Source organism: Penicillium alfredii (assembly GCF_028826965.1).
Source record: "Penicillium alfredii strain IBT 34128 chromosome Unknown utg000009l_segment0_segment0, whole genome shotgun sequence".
NCBI classification, from domain to species: Eukaryota; Fungi; Ascomycota; class Eurotiomycetes; order Eurotiales; family Aspergillaceae; genus Penicillium; species Penicillium alfredii.
Genome location: NW_026622706.1, coordinates 3907913 through 3929111, shown reverse-complemented (window position 1 = coordinate 3929111; position 21199 = coordinate 3907913). Strand labels below are relative to the sequence as shown.

The following is a 21199-nucleotide window of genomic DNA, read 5'->3' as shown; positions in this document are numbered from 1 at the left end:
CCCGGTTCTAATCTATCAAGTTTCTATCTTTCTACCCCTATTAGAACCGGGGTTTTAAGGCCTACCTTAGAACCCTAGTTTTAATAGGGGTGTCAGTTCTAATCTATCTAAATATTATACTAATTATTATAATCTACCCTCTATCTAGATACTATCCTAATCCCACCCTATTAGTTCTAGAAGGATTATCAGTATAAATTTCCTACGCTTATAAGCCTCGCCCGTGATCTCCTCTCGATCCTAGCTACTAACGCTAACGTTAAGCGATTATTTAATTCCGCGCGTGATATTTGCTATTATCGACGAGGGGCGCTAAATACGTCTATTATATAGGATCTAATAATACTTATATATATTACTAAATTCGAAGTCGAGGAGAAGCAGCTTATATTTATTTAAGAGCTTCGGGAGTAGGATAAGTTAGAAATTATATAGGAGGAAAAAGAGACCTAAAAGACTTATAAAGAGATTATGCTAATTAGTGATAATAAGGAGGAGGATATTATAGATCTAACAATTATAATCGATATACCTTGCTAACCGTAGCAAGAAAAGTTAAGGAGTAATCATAAAGATAATTAAAGCCTCCCGCGGATTTCTAGTAGGGTTCGTAAACGCCCACGAGTATTTAATGATTATAAGCTTTAAAATTAAAATCGATTAATATTTAAAATAATATTCTCTAGAATTACTTTTTAAGAATTATTCTCCTAATTACTATAAAAAATTATTTAACTAAAATAAATATAATACCTAAAAATATAGCTAAGAATAACATAATTTATGAAAGTCATATAGTTAATAAAGTATCCACCTAAATAGGTTAAATAGGTTGACCTATTAACCCGCGGGACAGGTCAAAAAAATCTTAACCCACCTACGGGTCAAGAGGTCTGACCCACGACCCGCCTATGGGCTGACCCACAGGTCGACCTATATGGGTTGTCCGCGGGTCTGTCCAGGTCTAAATAAGATATTATAATAACTCTTATAAAGATATATATCTATACTCCTTATTTATTAGTTAAAATACTAACCTACTTTATATTTTAGATTAGAAACCTTATAATCTTTATTAATATAAACCTTTAATATTAGGAGTCCTTCCTTAGTCTCTAGCCTAACTACCCTCGATTAATTCTAATTTAAGATATCTAAACTAGATAGAATTTAACCTTTTTAATACTCCGGCGTACGAAATAGTTATAATTAGTCTTTAATTAATTTTACTCTAAATATAATTATTTTTATCTTAAAATCGATATAGATAAATAGTATTAGATCGATTACCTTCTTAATATTATCTAGCTATTTTTCTAATTTACTATAGTCCTCTTAAAAATAAAGGATATTACTATTTATACTATCTTTACTATCTATAATAAACTATTTAATTATCTTAAGAGATTAATTAGATAGCTTAATAAAAAGAAGATTAAATAGAAATAATAGATATATTAAGCCCTTAAATTAGCTAAAGATAAACTCCGTGAGTATTACTTTATAATAAATAATAAAAAGTTTAGTAATATCTATATAATTAGCACTATCTTAGCCTCTTAATATAAGATTAAATTTTTTTAAATTAAAAACTAAGACTATTTTTAGATAGATTATAGTATCTAATATTAGCGAAGTCTTAAAGATTAGTTTCTAAGTTACTAAACTAATAATATTCTAAGCTTTTAATCACTATCTAAAATAAAATAGTCCTATTAAACTAATAAGCTTAATATATTTTTAATAGCTGATTCTTCTATCTTAAGCTCCTAATCTAAGATAATATAGTATATCAAAGAAGATAAGTTTCTATATATACCTCTATTAAAACTAGGGTTCTAAGTAATCGCTTAAAACCCTAATTCTAATCTATTAAGTTTCTATCTTTCTACCTTTATTAAAACTAAGGTTTTAAGGCCTATCTTAGAACCCTAGTTTTAATAAAGATATTAGTTCTAATCTATCTAAATATTATATTAATTATTATAATCTATCCTCTATCTAGGTACTATCCTAATCCTACTCTATTAGTTCTAAAAGAATTATTAATATAAATTTCCTATATTTATAAACCTTACCTATAATCTCTTTTTAATCTTAGTTACTAATATTAATATTAAGTGATTATTTAATTCTATATATAATATTTACTATTATCGATAAGAGATACTAAATATATCTATTATATAAGATCTAATAATATTTATATATATTACTAAATTCGAAGTCGAGGAGAAATAGCTTATATTTATTTAAGAGCTTTGGGAGTAGGATAAGTTAGAAATTATATAAAAGGAAAAAAAGACCTAAAAGACTTATAAAGAGATTATACTAATTAGTAATAATAAGAAGAAGGATATTATAGATCTAATAATTATAATCGATATACTTTATTAACTATAATAAAAAAAGTTAAGAAGTAATTATAAAGATAATTATAGCCTCCTACGGATTTCTAGTAAGGTTCGTAAACGCCCATAAGTACTTAATAATTATAAGCTTTAAAATTAAAATCGATTAATATTTAAAATAATATTCTCTAGAATTACTTTTTAAGAATTATTCTCCTAATTACTATAAAAAATTATTTAACTAAAATAAATATAATACCTAAAAATATAGCTAAGAATAATATAATTTATAAAAGTTATATAGTTAACAAAGTATCTACCTAAATAGATTAAATAGATTAACCTATTAACCCGCGGGACGGGTCAAAAAAATCTTGACCCGCCCACGGGTCAAGAGGTCTGACCCACGACCCGCCTATAGGCTGACTCATGGGTCGACCTATATGGGTTGTCCGCGGGTCTGTCCAGGTCTAGGTACACTCTATAATTCAGATTTACCCTACTATATTAAAAACTAAATAACTCCCCTAATATTAATTAATATAAATTCATACTAAATATATAAAGAAAATAGGTCAATATCTAGTATACCAACCTTTTACTACGCGTATAGCAGCTATTCTACAAGGTATAAATCGAATTAAGTTATTAATAACGTTTTAATTAAGTAGTTCCTATATTTTATATATAGCTTTTTTAAAGACCTCCTAATCTAATTTAGATCTTCTCTTATCTAGCTAAGGGTATAATTAAAGAATTTTAATCTTTAGAAGTCGCTATATTAGTTTAATAAAATTAAGGTTAAATAAATACGGAGATTAATCGATTACCTAAATCCTATAATTTTTAAACTATTTTTATAAGATTTCTATTATATAAATCTTTATATTATTTTATTAGAATATCGAGTATAGTTTATATATTAATAAAAGATCTTCTTTAAGAGTATCGAGATAGAAATTCGTAATATAACCTTACTAAGATACGTTTTTATCGTAATTTATAATTATTATCTTTATTTAGCTATTAATCTAGATTTTAGCCTAAATTATCTATAAAATATCTTTATTATAATTTACGAGGTTTATAAGATTACTTTAGTAGGCCTCGGAGATAAATTAAAAGATAAATTAGACCTTAGAATTTAATATTTATTAGACTAAATATTCGTTAAAAAAGATTAGATTCTCTTAATCCGAAAAACTTATCTATTCGCGTATAAAAACATGTTTTTTTTTATATAATTAATTTTAATAAAAGTATTCGTTTTTTATTTTTTTATTTTCGAAGTCTATATTTTTTTAAAATATATTAAATCATTAATCGAGAGAGTAAATAAAAGATATTCGCTTTAAAGGCTCTATAATTTATTCGTAGGTTCTAATAGGTTATCTAATAGATATATTAAATAGTCTAATCGCTAATCTTAGAAGGTCTACTATTTCTAGGCGATAATTTAAAAATATAATATTACTAAAAACGATCGCGAGTCTAATAAATTATAGTATAGCTAAGATTTAAATTACGAGCGATTTTAGTAGGACTTAAGCTATTTTTAAGAGCAAAAATAATCGCTACGCGAGTAGATTCCGATAATTTATTATTTTACCTATAATTTATATTAATTTTAGTACTAAAATATTATATATTTATTATAGTAGAGAGAAAAGAAAAAAGGGGTTAGAATATGGATTTTACTAAAGTAGGGTACTATACCCAGACTTTTGGACCCTATTATAGTTAGGTAGGTAACCACCAGCGAATCCTGGCTGTTGTATATATTGCTTTTTCTTTTATGCTTCTTATTTCTTTTCTAGTTTAGTACCCTTGCCGCCCTAAACTCTATATCATGATTGTTGATTGACTTCTGGATTTAAGAGCGTCTTAGGTGATCTATTTATATTGTAATTTGCGAACATCTTCTATAGACTTTGCTACTCTTAAGTAATCTAAGTATATATATTAATTATTATTAACTAGATGTACCTATAATAGGACCCAAACCTCTAGTCTCTCTCTATAGTAGTCTCGTCTCTCTTAATACAGTAAAGTAGTTAGTAATATATATCTATATTTTATAATCAATCTAAGCTCTATAGGCTTACCCGATGTGAGTAGACAAAGAAATCTACGCTTCTCTGACTCCCAATAGAATTCCTAATTTATATAGTTATAGCTATCACTATGAATTATCTTGTTATTACTCTACTATATATACTATCTAAGCGTAGAGACTACTTCGTAGCTCAGAGCTTCGCTAATTAGCTCTTTTAAGTAGCGTCTCTATATATATGCTCATTCTTTAAGTATATAATATTAGTTATATTAGTATTTATCGATAAAATTATCAATCAATAGATCGCTATTGAGCTTCAGAAATTTTATATTCTAGATTGACGGTTCCAATACTCTGTGGTCTTGATGTGTCGGAGCTTGGTATACTTATGGCGAGTCCCTCTGATGGCAGGTCGACTGTCTGTTGGTTGTCGCAATAGATGCGAGTTGAATTGTTGTTTTCGAATCCCAACCCATTGAGGAAGCGTTGCCACTACTTGATTGATTCTGAATAGTGCCAGTAATTCAGCTTTGGTAGTCGACGTGCTGACTGCTGACTGCTTGGTAACCTTCTAACCGATGGCACCACTATATAGCTTATAGAGGAAGCCTTAAGAGCTCTTCCTACCAAAGTTGTCAGCAAATGATGCGTCGCCAGAGATTTCAACTATAGTTGAAGGGAGACCGCGATACTGAAGGGCGAGAAAGCAGGTATAAGATGAGATAAATGATGACTGTGATGGCCTCATAATGTATTGGGCCTGGGTTTGTAAGAAATTTGGCTAGCATTCAAATATTTAGAAACCACCTCACACTCCCGATCTCTCGTGGCTCCCAAGTGTTTGCAAGCTTACAAACAAGTTCATCTCGGCTGGCTCGTACAGATTTGTGCCTGGTGATAATTATATCGTCGACGTAGAAGAAGACTATGATGCCGTCAGTCACGAAGACAGAGGCATCTTCATCGAAAGATATAGGGCAGAGATACTACGTACTTAGCGGTTACGAGCAAAACTACAAATTTTATACAGTCACCAGGAAGTCATGGAATGTTTACAAAGCTGCGGTTAACGGTTGCGGTTCGTGCCGCAGCCTATCTGTACGTGACCTATGCCAGGCCCTGGCCTATTACAAAGTTGACGATATTTGACTTAGGGTGAAGAAAGAGAGTAATAATTATTAACAGCGGCCAACATTTTCCTCATAACCTTCCGGCCACCAGTTGACATTCACGAAGTAGACCCCTAGTGCGAAATAATGATAGGTATCTGCATTCGTGACGGTTCTCTGGGGATCTTCCTTTGCCAACGCCCGACAACCTGACCATGTTTGCGCAGGATGCTGCTTCCCGTCATCTCCGGTAGCAGTCTCATCAATAACTATTGAATTTGTTAGCAAAGACCCGTCTTGTTTTGCCTCTTTTCCCTGTTTCAATTTCCACTGACCTTTTAGGGAAGTCATATGCATGAGTTCATGTAGTAGGATTCCAGCTTTCAGAGGAAGATTATCTAGGGAATTAACGGCTCCCACTTGGCTGTGAGCCCAAGTAAGACTCTGCCTAGCAAAGTATGGGTCACACAAAGTCAAATAATTTTTCGCCATTATCTTCACATCACTTGTGGATGTGATGGCTATCTCAGAGGCACAGAAACCCGACTTCGTAGTTTCAGGTTTGTCCGGGAGTAAATATTTCGTGCTTTTCCATATATAGTTGCCGAATAGGGATTTCGGCGACCAAAACTTAGAGTAGAAAAGCCCTTGATAGTGCGAGATCTCCTCTTTTCCAGCAAGCTCTGATACAGCTTTACTAAGAGATTCGGGGTTTGGCTTTCCGCTCTTGACTTCCATATCCCCTAGAGTCGAGGCCCATTCTAAGTCTTTGTCGCCACATTCAATTTTCCACCTTGATTTCTCTGACCGATTAGCAAGTAATAGGCTCTTGGCATCTTCGTAGTATTCTAAAGATGTAAAAAAAAAATCAGTATGTACTATGGCGCATCTGATTAGGAGTCTCACTCTTAGCATCAATCAATTGACTCTGACCCTTCACGACCTGTAGCTTCTTATCCTGCCGTAGATCATAACTGATGCCAAACATTGCAGATGCCATGTTCAGATAATGGATGTGATCCCGGTCGTTGCGGACGGGCCCTTGAATCAACGTGTGTAGAACCGTGATGGCCACATCTAGAAGCAATCCAGTTTCCCTTATGTCGCGTAGAAGTTTCTTGCCATGACAACTTCCGTCTTTCCCTTGCGAGACGCCCATGAAGAGGTTACCATACCAATTTACCCTTTGGCCTAAAATACATGGAACCTGAAGGCCCCATAATAAGATGAGAAGATACCAGAGACCAAAAGTCATCATAGAGAAATGTGAGGGGAGGAGTCTTTCAGAGATTCAAGATCACAAATTGAAGAAGCACACTACCACAAGTCAGGGAAAGAGGGCATCGGAAGAGAAGAATCCAAGACAGAGAGTCTGTTGGTTGAAGGAGCCAGCTTGCCTATTTGCTTACTATCTCCGTTGTGGAGTCGGTCAGGAAGGCGATGAAGGGTTCTGCCAGCAGAACTCAACGGCATCTCTAAACACAAATGTACTCTACTCTATATCTACTCTATATATAGTCTGAAGGGATAGCCAATGATAAGTATTTTTACCTTTGGCCCCAAATTCTGATCTGCAGAGGGACAAACCAATAGGCCGATGACTGGATTATTCTGAGGGCTAGAGGGTCAACTTTGAACGACACCCAGACGAGCTTGTCGCCGCTGGACTTCGTCCCGTTTGGACCCAAGGAGACGGGTATCTAGGTGTGTTGCCAGACGAAATCGCAGAATGGATCGATCTCGAGCTTGGAGCAAATGCCAGGCTTACTGGGCTAATGTCGAGCATGTTCTGGTTGGCAAAATTGGATGATCTGGTCGCCGCAATTCACGACCCGACTTGTGCCATGCGCGAGGAAGTTGTTGATATTCCCTCAAATGCCTCTATTCGATCTATGCTGGATCTGTGGGTTGACTCGGGGAAGATACCGTTTAAAGTCTACGGCAGATTCCTGGACACCTCAAAGCAAAGTATCACTGTTTTCGACCAAGATTTCACTACGGCGATTGCTATCCTTTCCGTATCCCGACTCCCAACAGCCTTGTCACCTATAGTTGTGACCTTCCACTACACCCTCTGATACCTCATAGCACTCATAATAGATGCAGACACTGCTTATCCGCTGCAACGAGTACTGGCACTCAATATTCAGTTCACCCACACTTTGGTTTTCAAGGGGTGCGCTGTGGTACCTCCTGACGGCACGCCACGCCTTGATAGCATCGACAGGAACATTTTTATTGTGTTCGCGTCTTGCTTGTGTGTGTTCTTGGTTTGTCCCGTACAATGAAGAACAATGCGATCTGCATGCAACCTAAGAAAAAACAAATCTTAAAATGACTATGAAAATGAGAACCAAGAGTCCAGTCGTCACTACAGTCGATACCTTCAACGGCCTACGATCCCGATCTTGGACCCTAATTCAAAGTGAAGGGAATTGCAGAAAACACTGAAGATGTTCTCAAAATCAACCTCTCATTCTGACCCTCTCACCTGCCTTGTTCTCTCGGGAGGCTGAATTGGTCTCACTCTACTCCGGTTTTTTCCCCCACTATTTCCACAAGTTCCTTTAGCTTGGCGGACCTGTATGGCAACATTTCAGTTCATGGGGCCGTCCCCGAGAACGTTTCCCTGTGTAGAGACCTGTTCCGTTGGTGTCTAATGTGTTAGCATAATTCTGGGTTATTTCGATGGTCATCAGAGAGCGCTGGGTCAGTTGCATGAAGCAGAGCCTTCGAAGGATGCTGAAATCGGTATATTGAAGCCCCCTTTACCACCAGGGCTCATGGCATTTTCATCTCACGGATACGGATATCGTCAAGCAGGATGGGCTGGTGAGACAACAGCTGTGTGGGCAAGTGGTGGTTTATAGAATGAAACACAAGGCAAGGTTAAAATTCTTCCAATTATCGATCAGCAGCTACCTATCATACTACGTATGTATGTCGGGACTTGGTATAAAAGAGATTGTCTTCCATCCTGAACTGCACATGAACATCCCATCACAGCCCACGAGCATAGTCTTGCAGAATTGTCTCTTCCGGTTTCATCCCGGACCATCTCCAGCACGCTGCCCAGAGCCTTTCCTGCATTTTGACATCATTGCTAATAGCCGCTGGAGCATCCTCTTTCTGGCCGACAAAATATCCCCTCTTGCCATGGAACGCGGGATCGACGCTAACCGTAGCAAGTTCTCGGCCAGCATCTTCTGTCGTTCGAAAAGCAGTGGTCACATGCTTCAGAACTGGCATCAGGAAGTTGATGGTTGACATGATTCGCTTCGTAGATTTCTTTTGCTCTGCCTGAGCCCTCGAAGCTGGAAGGCCGCCTGGGTCCATGGCCGTCACAGTCACATTTGAAAGTTTAGAATCCTAAGCAAGAGTCAGAGAGCAAATGTAGCATTCATGGAGAAAAATGCATACCTTCTTCAGCCTTTCGTTGAGATCAAGAGCCAATGTCACGTTCGCCAGCTTCGCGGTTCCATATCGTTGGAAACCCCGATCATGGACGAGCGATTGCGGATCAGGAGTTGGCTTGACCAGCTCCTCCAGGTTTTCGGGGAAGCATGGACCAAGTGATGATACTGGGTTTGATTTCTCAGGATAATGAGTGATCGATCCCAACATCACGATACGCCCCAATGCAGGGTCCATGCTTTCCAGCAGCTTTAAGATCAACAGATAGTGTGATAGATGGCACACTTGGAAGGTAGACTCGAAGCCATCCCGCGTGAATTTCTGCCCTCCCTCCAGTGACAATGTAGCCGCATTGCAAATGATGGCTGAGATACGTGGGATCTTCTTCGAAAGAACCTGGCTAGATATTTTCTGTGCGAAGGTGCGTACGCTGGCAAGCTGGCCAAGATCGAGAACATCCACGTTGACCTTGGAGTTTGGATAGTTGAAGATGATTTTCATAAGCGCCATAGTGTTGGAATCTCTTTCTGGTGATGCATTTCTAACAGTAGCGACGAGCGTGAGCTGAGGATACCGCGAGAGGAGAGCCTCGACGAAACCGAGTGCCAGAGAGCCATTGGCTCCAGTGATGATAACTGTCCCAGCCATCGTCGGTAAGACCGTTGGTGAATATTACATCAACACGTTGTGAAAGTTGTCCTGGAATTGCCGGCTTTTATAGGTGAAAGTCGAGTCGATGGTCTGTCCGATGGCCGTCCTAACCCCGACCATTGCTCTGTTCTAGAAGAATATCCAAAACAAAATCCGTATCCTGGACTTAAGCAAGGTCTCAAACAGGAAGGAGCAGCTCTTGGCTATTTTGTAGGAGGTCGATGTGTCCTTTGGCATAATTTCATAAAGACATTATGACCTAAGGAAGCGCGGTTGTTATTCCCAGAAGCAATGGCCTGCGGTAACAGGGGTTGCAGATCTTTGATTATTAACTGAGCTTTCACAAGTACCCGTATCCGCCAAAATTATGTGAATGGCCCTTGGTGATCACTGTTCGCCCTATGATGAGCTGAATGGTAGTTATTCGGGTTTTGAACAGGGCCCTAACTGCGGCCGGACTTAAGAGCCTAAACCCCGTGTTGTTAGATAGTCCAGCCTCGCCGAGTTAAAAATGCTTTCATAATTGCTTGCTGGCAATCAACACAGTGTAGAGAGTTCACACGAGCCGCTGGATGGTTGTTTAGAACCGAGCGCTTGACCGTCGTGGGAAGGTGTAAGTCTTGGCACGACTGGGATGGGTTTAATTTGCTGTCGTTGAGCACTAGCCATCAGCTCATCGGAGTTAGAAGAGGTCTTATCATCCCTGACTTGACAACTAAGCTTCCTCACAATCTCCGTGAAATTTCAGAGCAGCCGAGCGCCTTGGCTCTAGAAAATACTCAGCTTAATATCGCCCTTACGAACCAAATATCTGTCGTCTGTAACAGTCTTGACACTGGAATTAACTCTACATCAGCCATTCAATCTACGGCACCATGGGCCCGCCAAGAGTACAGTTCATTGTCCTATCATCCAATAGCCCTGAAGAGGCTGCCAGATCAGCTTCAAAGCAACGGAAACTGGTCCACTCGCACGCTGCTCGCACGGCGCACGCCAAGGCAAGGCGTCTCCGAACAATACACTACCAAGCCCAGAAAGCCTCCATCAAGCAAAGTGGTTCAGTCGGAGATTGCATCGAGCAAGGCCCCCTGAAGGAACTTCCCAAGGCCCAGCTGGTGAGCCTTCTGTCAGCGGATCGAAGCGATCCCTTCATGAGCTTTGCGACACCCTTGAAACGTATTGAGGAAATGTTATTTGATCACTGTATGTATATTCTGAACTGTTACCAGCGATCACCACTAACATCCCTCTTGACGTGACTGCAATCATTCCTCTTATGCGTTGTGATGAACCCACGATCAGGTTTTGTGAGCGCTTGACGAAGACCTGGGTTCCACTCGCACGCGCCGATGCAAGTTTGCTCGATATAATATTTCTTTTATCAAGCCGTCACTTATCTGCGACCTACACACAGACACACCAACAGCAAATCTTTACTCAAAGAGCATTCCACTATAAAGGTATATGCTTGAAAATACTCCGAGACGCAATCTCAAACGAGGCACCCTGCTTTAGTGACTCTACAGTTGCCAAAGCTATCATGCTCGCTTATGATGAGGTAAAGTGCCTCAAAATTGAAGATAATATTTGGCTACTAACAGGATCAGTTATTCGTGAAAAATACAAGGATGTTGAAACATCATATGGAAGGGGCTCTGAAGATGATTGCATTGAGAGGGGGCCCCACGGCTCTTGGTCTGGACGGCTTGCTTAACCATCTATTGTACAAACTTGTGTCTAAGGGGATAAAGGGGGTAGATCTTCAGGTCGACGTCCCTTGGGATATTCACTTGGACTGGGGTGAATACAATTAAGCCTGAAATAGGAATGTGATTTCTAGGGCGAATACCAAAGTCTACATTCGAAAGGAAATATTTCATATGCCCTGAAACAAACGAAGTGAGAGGAAGCGAAACCGTTTCGTACGTGACAAAAAAAAAAAACCTATATGTTTCGCGACTCGACAAACTGCCGAAAGTCCATCCAAAATTGTGGCAAAATATGTCCAAAATCGCGATGACTAGCTTGCTATGCCTCGTCTCATTGGAGATATCTCGTTTGGTGTCATCGGGGCTATTCTTACAGTATCACTGGATGCAGCTCTTACCGGAAACGACTCGAGTTTCTTAAACCTTCAGCTACGCCCATCTTTCCATTTGGACGATCTATTGCCAGAAGGCCATTCGGTCAGAAGGAAGCAGGTACCTATATGCCCGGTCTTCTGCCTCACCGACTACAATTTACTATATACGTACGGCGCAATTGGCTAAGTAATTTAGGATGTATATAATTAGCTGATCCTAGCGAACATACGTGTCTACCTGCGGTAGGTTTTATTATAACTTAGCTCCACTTTATTTTCGCACTGATTTCCGTATGATTACTCACGAGTGCATATTTAGCACATATAACCAAAGGGTGTGGAAAACAGGGTTTCCCGTTCGCTCAGCCGTACTTAAGCCACACGCCGGTTAGTTAGTAGTTGGCTGGGTGACCACCAGCGAATCCTGGCTGTTGTATGTTTTTTTCCCATCTTCTTTTTTCTTTATCTATCCGTCTTTTTGTTTAAGTCTGTCCTATCCTTTAGGTTAGTTAATCTTCGGTCTTGACCTGAACACCCGTCTAATCTTTATCCAAAACTCTTTTTTCTCAACTACATAACACTGCCACTTCGCCGCTATCATCGGCCAAAGATTTACACTGACTCCGGACCAGATAATGGCACCTCCATCACTAGACACATTGCCGGTGGAGATCCTCAGCTCCATTTTTCGTCTTTTGGACCCCATCGGCCTCATATCTGCCAGCCAGACCAGTTCACAGTTCCGCCGCATCATCAAACCCAATCGACCTAATTTTGTGGAAAGACTGCTCGCTCTCGAATCCCGCGAGAAGGAGGGCGGGCCGGCCCTTCACTTTCGCCCAAGAGGCAACCAGCTCACTCCGGACTGGGGGAGCAAAGAATGGGAGGCAATGCGCTGGGTTTGCGCCGGCTGTCTTCGCCTGCTTCCGCACATTGAGTTTGACAACCACTCTCTCCTCCGTCTGGGCTATCGCAAGCCTATCCCAAATTCCCGAGCGGCCAACTTTGCCACGAGTTGGGAGTCGACTGCGCACCACAATTCTCGAAAAGCGCGTCGGCAGCTCAAGAAGGCATCTGCATATAAAGAGGAAGCACGCCTACTACATCAGAGATATGGCGTTGCGACAATGCGGAATGGGCCTCGAAGTAGGTGGGATCTTCACCCGGTCAGGCGAGCCGAGCGACTAGAGGAGTTTCATGATTGCGGCATGACCTCGTTCCAGGACATAACGATATGGGACTACTATGATGTAACAGAGAAGGAGGAGGAGGCTCTTCTGGACTCGGAAGCGTTCGCCGTTGAGCTGGTGCGCTGCGGGTTCAAGCGCCATCTACGTCGGTGCAACGAGTGCAAGTACCAACGAAACCAGATTCGTCGACCACGACCTGACGGGTATGGAGGCACGGCCCGATTCCCGATTGTGCCCAGCCGGACCATTTCCTATCCTACCCTCACAGACCGCTACTTTCCTGGATTCTGGGAGCTCCTGGAAACCGAAAGACCGGCCTCCAATCCACCCGTGTTTTTGGTCTACCGCGAAGAAGCCCGCGACAGGCCCTGGACTATGTACCAGGCTCGGTGCCCTCGATGTGAACGCTGGAAGGAGATACGGCAGTTCCGCATAGGCGAACTATACCCGCACTGGCAGCCCACCCAAGGATATAGCAATTGGGACCGCACGCCGTTCACCAAGTCCTTTTTTGACAATGCGCACTGCAACAGCTGTTTTGTGCAAGCGAACGGCCGCGAGGAGCTGGGCAAGGCTCTGATGGAATGGTTGCGCTGCATCATCAATGTGGACTTGGGCTTGACGGGGAACTACCTCCAACGAGGCTTCGGCTTGTTCACCCACAGGGTGGGCTCTGCACCCTATCAATACAGGACTGAGATTAGGCAGTTGCTAGTAGATTTGCAGCCGATTCTTGACGACGCACATGACAGGCTGCACCGCGGCACGGTCGCATTTCTGAGGTTGCGTTTCACCCATTTGATGAATGTCCGAGAACGGGCGATCCAGGAGGGCAGAACGAAGTGGCTTTCAGAAAACCCCTGGGAGTTGTTGTGGCGGACCAACTATGATGAACTTGAGGCTCAGTGGCTTTGGCTGAAAGGCTTCCAGGAGGAGCTGGAGATGAAGCGCGAATTCTTGGTCGACTGGGCGCTTCAAGACTCGTAGGAAAGCATAATCTCTGCTCACAATCAATCTACCCATCCATAGTCATCATGATGATCATTCCCCTGAAAATATCAACATGCAAAAGAAAGAAAAGAAAGAAAAACAAACGAGGCGGCGTATAGTTGCGGATCAACCTTGTTCCGCCGCGTGGGAAAAAAGCGCTTCGGAGATCATCGCTTTCTCCCACGACCACGTCCAGGGACATGTTGTCTCCGCTGAAGCCGTCGGCGCCCTCTGCGTCACTTCTGCGGTATCTACACTCCCAGTCCGGATTCTTGGCCACGCCCTCAGCATGCGCGCGCCCGAAGCGCGCATTGGTCCGTGGCAAAACCTTTTCGACGGGGCTATCTCGAAAAGCTTCGAGCTGGATACGCCATGACACTCCGCGGGGCTGTACAGTCCTTGACACGCAAACTTTTCAAATCGCAAGCCCAAGGCCGCAACGGGCTAGTTCATCCCCGTCGCCATCAGCGGCCCCGCCACCGTTGATTCTCTCGCGACATGCATCCACCAAAAGTCGCCCGCTCCTCCGAAGGCTTTTTGACCTCAAACGGAACAAAAACGCCGACCAAAAACCCTCCCGAAGTCACGGTCCGGCATTTATCGACGAAGGAACCGAGGGTATCTTCAATATTGGCCGCGGGCTGGCGGCCAAGGCATCGAACGAGCTGCGAATCCGATGCACCGAGTTTGATATGAATGGAAATGTCACGCTGGTGAACGGGGAGTTCCGAAAGTTGGAGCTGATTGCCAAGGTTGGTATTGCGCGGATCGCCCTCTAGAGTGTTTCAGTTGCTGAAAGTGGTGGTGTACAACAGTACGGTCTTCTTCCTCGAGATTTGCGCAAGATCGACTCATCGACTCTGCCGCACATTCTGGTTCGCCCGAGCGCCATCCTGATCAACCTGCTGCATCTTCGTGTGCTGATCAAGGCTGATCGAGTTCTTGTGTTTGACGCGTATGGGTCGACGGACTCCTACATGCAGTCGCTTTTTATCTATGATTTGGAAGGCAAATTACGCCAAAAACAGTCCCAGGCTGCGCAAGCAGGCCAGGCCCTTTCATACGAGTTTCGCGCACTTGAAGCAGTTCTGATCAGCGTGACGGCCGGTCTGGAGGAGGAATTTAATGGGGTGAGGGATCCCGTCGTGCGCGTTCTGCGTGCACTGGAGGAGGATATTGACCGCGACAAACTCCGGCATCTCTTGATCTACTCCAAGAAGTTGGGTACATTTGAGCAAAAAGCCCGGCTGGTCCGGGATGCTATTGATGATCTCTTGGAAGCGGATGACGACCTGGCAGCCATGTACCTGACCGAAAGATCCCATGGCAAGCGACGAGAAGAGCAGGATCACCAGGAGGTCGAGATGCTGCTTGAGTCGTATCACAAAGTGTGCGATGAGATTGTCCAGGCCAGCGGAAACTTGGTGACGGGGATTCGCAACACCGAGGAAGTGTAAGCATGCCATTTCCTCTTCTAGTTTGATCCCGGATTGAAGAGAGGACTGTTGATCTAACATCCAGATAGAGTAAAGGCCATTCTCGATGCCAACCGCAACTCACTCATGCTCCTCGACCTCAAGTTCAGCATTGGCACACTCGGCCTTGCAACGGGAACTCTGTTTTCAGCCCTGTACGGCATGAACTTGAAGAACTTCATCGAGGAATCTGATCTCGGCTTCGGTGGTGTCTCGGTCATCTGCTTCGCTCTCACGGCGGTCGTCTGTGTCTATGGGCTGGCTAAGCTGCGCAAGCTGCAGCGCGTGCGTATGTGGGGCGAGTCGGGTGTGGGAGGCGCGTCTCTCACCTCGCTTCCCACCAGACACGGCGCTATCGGCCGCCGCCGCACGAACTGGCGGGCTGATTCCATCGAGCCGGTTTGGTGTGGTCTCCCAGGCGAGGGCCGGTCCGAGCGCATGAGACGACTGCGGGAGAACGCCGCGGCTCATGCTGCTTCTAAAGCCCCCGGTCCTGGACTCGGCGGTGCGGCTGCGGCTATTCACGCGGCGCAGAACTTGAAATTTGAATCGGCCTCGAAGAGTACGTCGCACACTGAAGACAAGTCCGGTGAGAACAGCAGTTCTCGCGAGGGACATGTGGATCCCAATCCGGAGAACAAGTCTGCTGCTTAGAGGCTTTCACTCATAGGCCCTGTATCTACTTTGCATGGCTTTTCACTTCACTCTTGACCTGCGCATGGCGTTTTTTGTTGATCTCCAAACTGATAGATACGGAGTTGGAGGGCATCATATTACCTGTATATTAATTCTTTCCTTTCTGAATCCCTATTCTGAAGTATACACGACGGCCCGCCAAGGGCTCTTATGATAAGCACACCTAAATTTGGGCAATCAAGACGATCCCAACGAATATCCAGATTGATTAATGAGCTCGGTTTGCCATCCCTTGGTCCTGAAGGAGGCCTCTGGTGTGCTCAATCCAAATCTTAGCAGCAGCTTCGACACCCCCGTCCTGGGAGCATTCTCGCTCAACCACAGCGTTGACTGCTTGCACGACAGCATCCACTCCGGTATACGCACTCTTTTCCATATTTGTTTGCTGGGTCCTTTCTCTCCATTGTCGTGTGACCTGCTGGCGATTTGCCGCAATACCCATATTCCGTGTACTTGGAATTGGCAACAGATTCTGTTCAACGGCATACCCGATCTCCTCGGCAACGCTCATCGTCTTCGCGGTCAAAGAACCGTACATCGAGCTCGGCATCCCGTCCATAGTCTTCTCAACGGTTTTATCAGCCCGAAGCGCCCTGAGATCCCCCGCAGCGGGCTGCGAGTCCTGCCCCAACAACCGAGGTAAGAATTCATTCGCTTCCACCGAACCACTCTTTCCATTCTTCGCGGTTTGAGATTCTCGCTTCGGCGGGGGATACCGATACCGAGATCCAGAAAGGGCATGTGAACAGCATGGGATAACCAGAAACGGCAGCGGTGACATAGGACACGCCAAGGCAGCCATAAGCGGCGTCCACACAGTGAGTTCGTCCGCGTGGCTGGATATAAGAAACGTATCCTTTGAAAAGTCTCCAGGATGGACATCCGTCCCGATTTCCCGTGAAAGAGGCGAAGCTCTGAAAACTTCCATGAACGGATGGGGCACAAAAACCGCTTCCTGTAGCCTTTCCTGCACCCAGTCCGGGAAAAGCGTCCATGATTTCCGCCGCCGGGCATCAAATCCGCAGCCTGCGTAGCCTTCCACGAGCAACACGTAGACGAGCACACCGTTACCACATGCTAGGTCAACGAATCCGGGGAAATTCTGTGCTTGTATATGCTCTTCTTTTTCTGGGGTTGAAGTTTGCTCTAGGCTTGGGCATGCGCCGTACATGGTTCTCCAGAGCTCGATGAGGAATGCGGCGATTGTCAGGCTCTCGGAGATATGCTTGTTGCTGGGCTCGGTCTCTTCAACCCACCACTCGTACAGATCGTGTGCATACTTGATATGAAGTTGGTTGTAGGTGTTTTGGATGAGATGTCGGGGGATCACATTGTCTTGTGTGCACTGGTTGGGATTGTCTGCGCCATGGGTTGAAGATTGGCTACCCATCGACGTGGCAGTCAGCATGCCAATGAAAAATATTCCATGCAGTCTGATCAAGCCGTCAGGGGAGTTTTTTGAAGTTTGGTTAATCTTGCATCATGGTTGGGAGGGACTTGACAACGTCGGTGCGTTTGATAAATGTCACGTGATTATCTATAGAAACGACCATTGTGACTGGATCGGAGGAATCGTACGGGAGGATATTTCGAGATCAGACTTGATTATTGAAAAGGTGCATCTGGTATAGATGTATCATAAAAGCGTGGTTCAGAGGCCACGCCCAGAGCTAGTATAGGACTTGGCTATGAATCTCAAGTTCTACAGCAAAACTGAGCCTAGACTGCAAAGGGTAGATGCTAAGCAAATAGAATTAAGATAGAAGCCTATTCAGACCTTGAACAAGTAATCTCCATATAAAATAGGAATAATGGCCCAACCATCTCCCGAGGTGAATCTACTAGATCCATGGGAGAAATACGGCACAACGGTCATGACTACGCTACTAGCCAGCAAAGAAAAGAAGGTATTTAGACTGCTCATGGAGCAACTTACCCTCATTCAGGTCTTCGTAGGCTCAATTGAAGCATCAAAGCACCACATATCAACCCAATACTTCAATTCTCCTTTTAAAAACTCCCATATTCCTCCTCGCAGCCCTCAATTTCAACATTCTCCTGCTTCTTCTCGTCTGCACAACCTTGACCCAGAGCAACCCCCTCCCCCAAATCCCAAGCAAAAAAGCCCAGACCTAAGCTAACACTCCACAACCTGGGACTTCGACCTCTACCAGAACCGGCAGTGTACGGGCCCCAAGGGCATCTACACAGGCCACGGGTCGTCTGAATGCCGCACGGATATCCTGAACGGGGGCGCACTGGCGTATATCCCGGTGGATATTGATTGGCGGTGCACGGTGAATATATTCCGGGATGACAATTGTACGTCTGGGGCGAGAATTGGCATGGTTCGGGTAGATGGTGTGCGCAAGTGTAGTCCTGTTGCGGAGAAGAATACTATGATTGCGAGTTTTGAGGTGATTTGTTCGTGATTTGTTGGGTTTGTTGGGTTTGGATCGAAGAAAGAATGGTATATTGGCCGGTGCCTTTTGATAATAAAGAAAAGAGGGTGGTATGTGAGGGAGAAATGTTTTGTCCAACTCGGCTTCACATCAATATAAATACCTATATCCGCTTAATCCCAGCTGTGTAGCCCTTATTTGACCAGGGCTGTCTCCAAAATACCCGCCAGCGGACGATGCCGCTTCAACCGAGCAAGCGAGAACGACGTAAGCCCCGAGCTCGCATCCAGAATGTTAGGATTCGCCCCCACAGAGAGGAGCAGCCGAGCAACCTCATAGTTAGAGCGCCAGCACGCCACAAACAGCGGAGTAGATCCGAACCGACCGCCGGGCGCATCAACATCGATATCCGGATCCGAGTCAAGAATAGCGCGGACGACAGACACCAACCCAAAAGACGCAGCATAGTACAGCGGGTGCGTGGTCTCGATATGCGCGATATCAGCCTCCGGGATCAGGGTCTGCACCCAGGCGCCGAAGTTGCCGCGCTGCGGCAGATGCTTGGTTTCAAAGAAGCGGTTGACCATCTGCCGATCGCGGTCTTCGAACTTGCACGATGCACCGTGCAGCGCCCAGTACTGCGCGGCGTATTCCAGGAATGGGTATTCTTGGAGGCGCTGCATGGCGAGTATGGGCGAGGGTCTGTACCCCGAGCGCAGGTTCTCAAGACAGAGGTAGGAAAGGCACTTGCGCATTATGGTTGAGTCTGCGGTCGACGGGTCCAGACTGAAGTATTGCACGCGAGAGGAGCGGATCCATTCCGAGGTTAGGAAGTCCTTGACGGATGAGTGGGCCAGGTTGACCTTCCCCGTCCGGTCTCGCGTGATGAATCCCTGACATATCTGGAGAATGACATGAGGAGAAACCAGTGTCATGTCGTCGTCGAGGACTGTGGTTGTCTCGCCGAGCACTACGGCCTCGTTGAGTTCGCGGAGCGTGAGAGGTCGTTTGGCGAAGCTGAGCCAGAACAGTGCTTCGCGGGCAAAAAGCCAGTCGCTGGGAGCAATTCTTTCCAAGATGCTGGCGTAAGTCTCTCGCAATGTGCCAGGTAGATTGCGGAGGGCCTCCCGCATAGACTTTGCGGTTCGTTGCGCACTAAGATTGTCCAGCGAGAGTTGGGCCCAGCGAAAACTATAAAAGAAATCAGAATAAGCACAAGATAGCGAAGATGGAATACTAACGAGCCATCAGCCTCGCTGAGGAGGGTAGTACTGATTTCCTCCTTCAATGCAGCACTCAAATGGCCCAGTGTCTCATCCTGCTTGAACCTGTGATGGATAAACGCCTCGATATCGTTCCGAATAACCTCGGCATTCATATTCACGGCAGTGGCATGAATGGAAGAAATCACATCAGTCGTGCTAGTAATGACAATGCGAAGATTAGTGGACAGGCTGGCGAGTCGTAAGAGAGAGCGCTTGATACGCTCAGCATGAAGACTCTCGTTGATCGCATCGATCAGAAGAACAACCTGCCTAGACCCTGAAGAATGCCGGATGATGGCATCCTCTAGGATATTGATATCAATAGGGTGCCGGTGTGTTTGGCTCTTCGGTGTGTCGTTGTAGATAGGCCGGATGCTGTCCAAAATGGATGGCATCGAGCTGGACAGCTGGGCCACCAGCGAACCCAGGATATTCACGAGATCCTGCGAGGCCGTATCACCGAATGCACAGTAAAAATACGCCAAGGAGAAGGAGGAGTCTGGGTCGGCGGAGGACTGCACGGTCAGCTCGTCGACAACCTGCGCACTTGAGGATATTAGACAATTCCCGGCAAGAAGCGTAAAAGCAAACTTACAACAGCGTGGTCTTCCCAGCACCCGCTTTCCCAATGATCAACATTAGAGATAACCTCTACCAAACGGAGCCAGTGCAAAACATACATTTACCCACGAGAAACAAAATATTCTTCGACTGAGGCCCCGTCAACAACCACGGCGTGACATGCCCATGAAGAAACCAGCGCCCGCTCCCAATCTCGCGGGCCCTGGATGCGCGCAGGTGAGCATTAGCGGGACTCACAGGAGCCAGCCAGGCGAACAAACTGCGGTTCTCCGCCAGGTTGCGTTCCTCGGCGCGGATCTTCAGGTCCTCGCGCAAGAAGCCCGTCAGGGTATTGATCTCCTGGTGCAGATCCTGGGTGGCAGAGGCATTGTCGGTCATGAGCACCAGGATCAGCCACGACTTCACGCGTTCCAGACGAGCGAGGTGCTTGTTGAACTGGTCCTGCGTGAACGGCCATGTCAGGCGCTGTTTCAGGCGCTGGCTCTTGGTCGCGGGTTCTTCGAGATCCTTCAGGAGGGACCCGAGCAGCTGGCTGGTCGTGTACAGGGTGCGCGAGAGGATGGCGGGGTCAATGGCTGCTGTCGAATCCTTGGAGTCGTCTGGCTGTGGTGCCCGCTCGTGCGCGGCTAGATGCTCGAGGATGCCCTTGAGCGCGAAGAGCTCTTCGCTTAGCCGGCGGGAGTCTGCTTTCGCGTTCTGTACGGCGTGGGCATAGTTGATCAGGCAGGTGATTACCCGGCCGGTCTCTAGGATCAGACTGACAATAGATGCTGGATCGGCCATGGCGCGTGCACCTCGATGACTTCCGAGCTCTCTTCCTTACTGCTACTCGGGCAGCGGGGGATCGGCGCCAGGCGCCAAGACCGGTGTCTACAGTAAGTATAGCACGGCCAGCCGAAGCATGGCCGTAAGGAAAAAACCAACAGGAAAAAGTC

At 45.0% G+C, this 21199-nt stretch overlaps 9 protein-coding genes across 9 annotated transcripts; 5 read left to right on the top strand and 4 right to left on the bottom strand.

Annotated features, from left to right (window-relative positions):
- Positions 1-5585: 5585 nt before the first annotated feature.
- NUU61_007414 (uncharacterized protein) lies at positions 5586-6516 on the bottom strand (the record flags this gene model as incomplete). The annotated part of the gene is made up of 3 exons (XM_056657939.1): positions 5586-5785; positions 5852-6364; positions 6423-6516. The coding sequence occupies 3 exons, from the start codon at positions 6514-6516 to the stop codon at positions 5586-5588; spliced, it is 807 nt and encodes a 268-aa protein (XP_056510739.1).
- Positions 6517-6525: 9 nt separating this feature from the next.
- Positions 6526-7594, top strand: NUU61_007413 (uncharacterized protein; the record flags this gene model as incomplete). Its single annotated transcript, XM_056657938.1, has 2 exons — positions 6526-6568; positions 7164-7594. 2 exons carry the CDS (start codon positions 6526-6528, stop codon positions 7592-7594), a joined length of 474 nt encoding a protein of 157 aa, XP_056510738.1.
- A 922-nt stretch (positions 7595-8516) lies between these two features.
- On the bottom strand, positions 8517-9578 carry NUU61_007412 (short chain dehydrogenase/reductase SDR; the record flags this gene model as incomplete). The annotated part of the gene is made up of 2 exons (XM_056657937.1): positions 8517-8885; positions 8937-9578. 2 exons carry the CDS (start codon positions 9576-9578, stop codon positions 8517-8519), a joined length of 1011 nt encoding a protein of 336 aa, XP_056510737.1.
- Positions 9579-10456: 878 nt separating this feature from the next.
- NUU61_007411 (uncharacterized protein) lies at positions 10457-10900 on the top strand (the record flags this gene model as incomplete). The annotated part of the gene is made up of 2 exons (XM_056657936.1): positions 10457-10784; positions 10884-10900. The coding sequence occupies 2 exons, from the start codon at positions 10457-10459 to the stop codon at positions 10898-10900; spliced, it is 345 nt and encodes a 114-aa protein (XP_056510736.1).
- A 1399-nt stretch (positions 10901-12299) lies between these two features.
- Positions 12300-13841, top strand: NUU61_007410 (F-box protein; the record flags this gene model as incomplete). Its single annotated transcript, XM_056657935.1, has 1 exon — positions 12300-13841. The coding sequence occupies one exon, from the start codon at positions 12300-12302 to the stop codon at positions 13839-13841; it is 1542 nt and encodes a 513-aa protein (XP_056510735.1).
- Positions 13842-14044: 203 nt separating this feature from the next.
- Positions 14045-15973, top strand: NUU61_007409 (CorA family magnesium transporter; the record flags this gene model as incomplete). Its single annotated transcript, XM_056657934.1, has 3 exons — positions 14045-14596; positions 14660-15297; positions 15370-15973. The coding sequence occupies 3 exons, from the start codon at positions 14045-14047 to the stop codon at positions 15971-15973; spliced, it is 1794 nt and encodes a 597-aa protein (XP_056510734.1).
- Positions 15974-16223: 250 nt separating this feature from the next.
- trm44 (tRNA (uracil) methyltransferase) lies at positions 16224-17423 on the bottom strand (the record flags this gene model as incomplete). The annotated part of the gene is made up of 1 exon (XM_056657933.1): positions 16224-17423. The coding sequence occupies one exon, from the start codon at positions 17421-17423 to the stop codon at positions 16224-16226; it is 1200 nt and encodes a 399-aa protein (XP_056510733.1).
- A 403-nt stretch (positions 17424-17826) lies between these two features.
- NUU61_007407 (uncharacterized protein) lies at positions 17827-18447 on the top strand (the record flags this gene model as incomplete). The annotated part of the gene is made up of 2 exons (XM_056657932.1): positions 17827-17922; positions 18190-18447. 2 exons carry the CDS (start codon positions 17827-17829, stop codon positions 18445-18447), a joined length of 354 nt encoding a protein of 117 aa, XP_056510732.1.
- A 164-nt stretch (positions 18448-18611) lies between these two features.
- On the bottom strand, positions 18612-21047 carry NUU61_007406 (uncharacterized protein; the record flags this gene model as incomplete). Its single annotated transcript, XM_056657931.1, has 4 exons — positions 18612-19608; positions 19659-20228; positions 20278-20302; positions 20363-21047. The coding sequence occupies 4 exons, from the start codon at positions 21045-21047 to the stop codon at positions 18612-18614; spliced, it is 2277 nt and encodes a 758-aa protein (XP_056510731.1).
- Between the last annotated feature and the right edge of the window lie 152 nt (positions 21048-21199).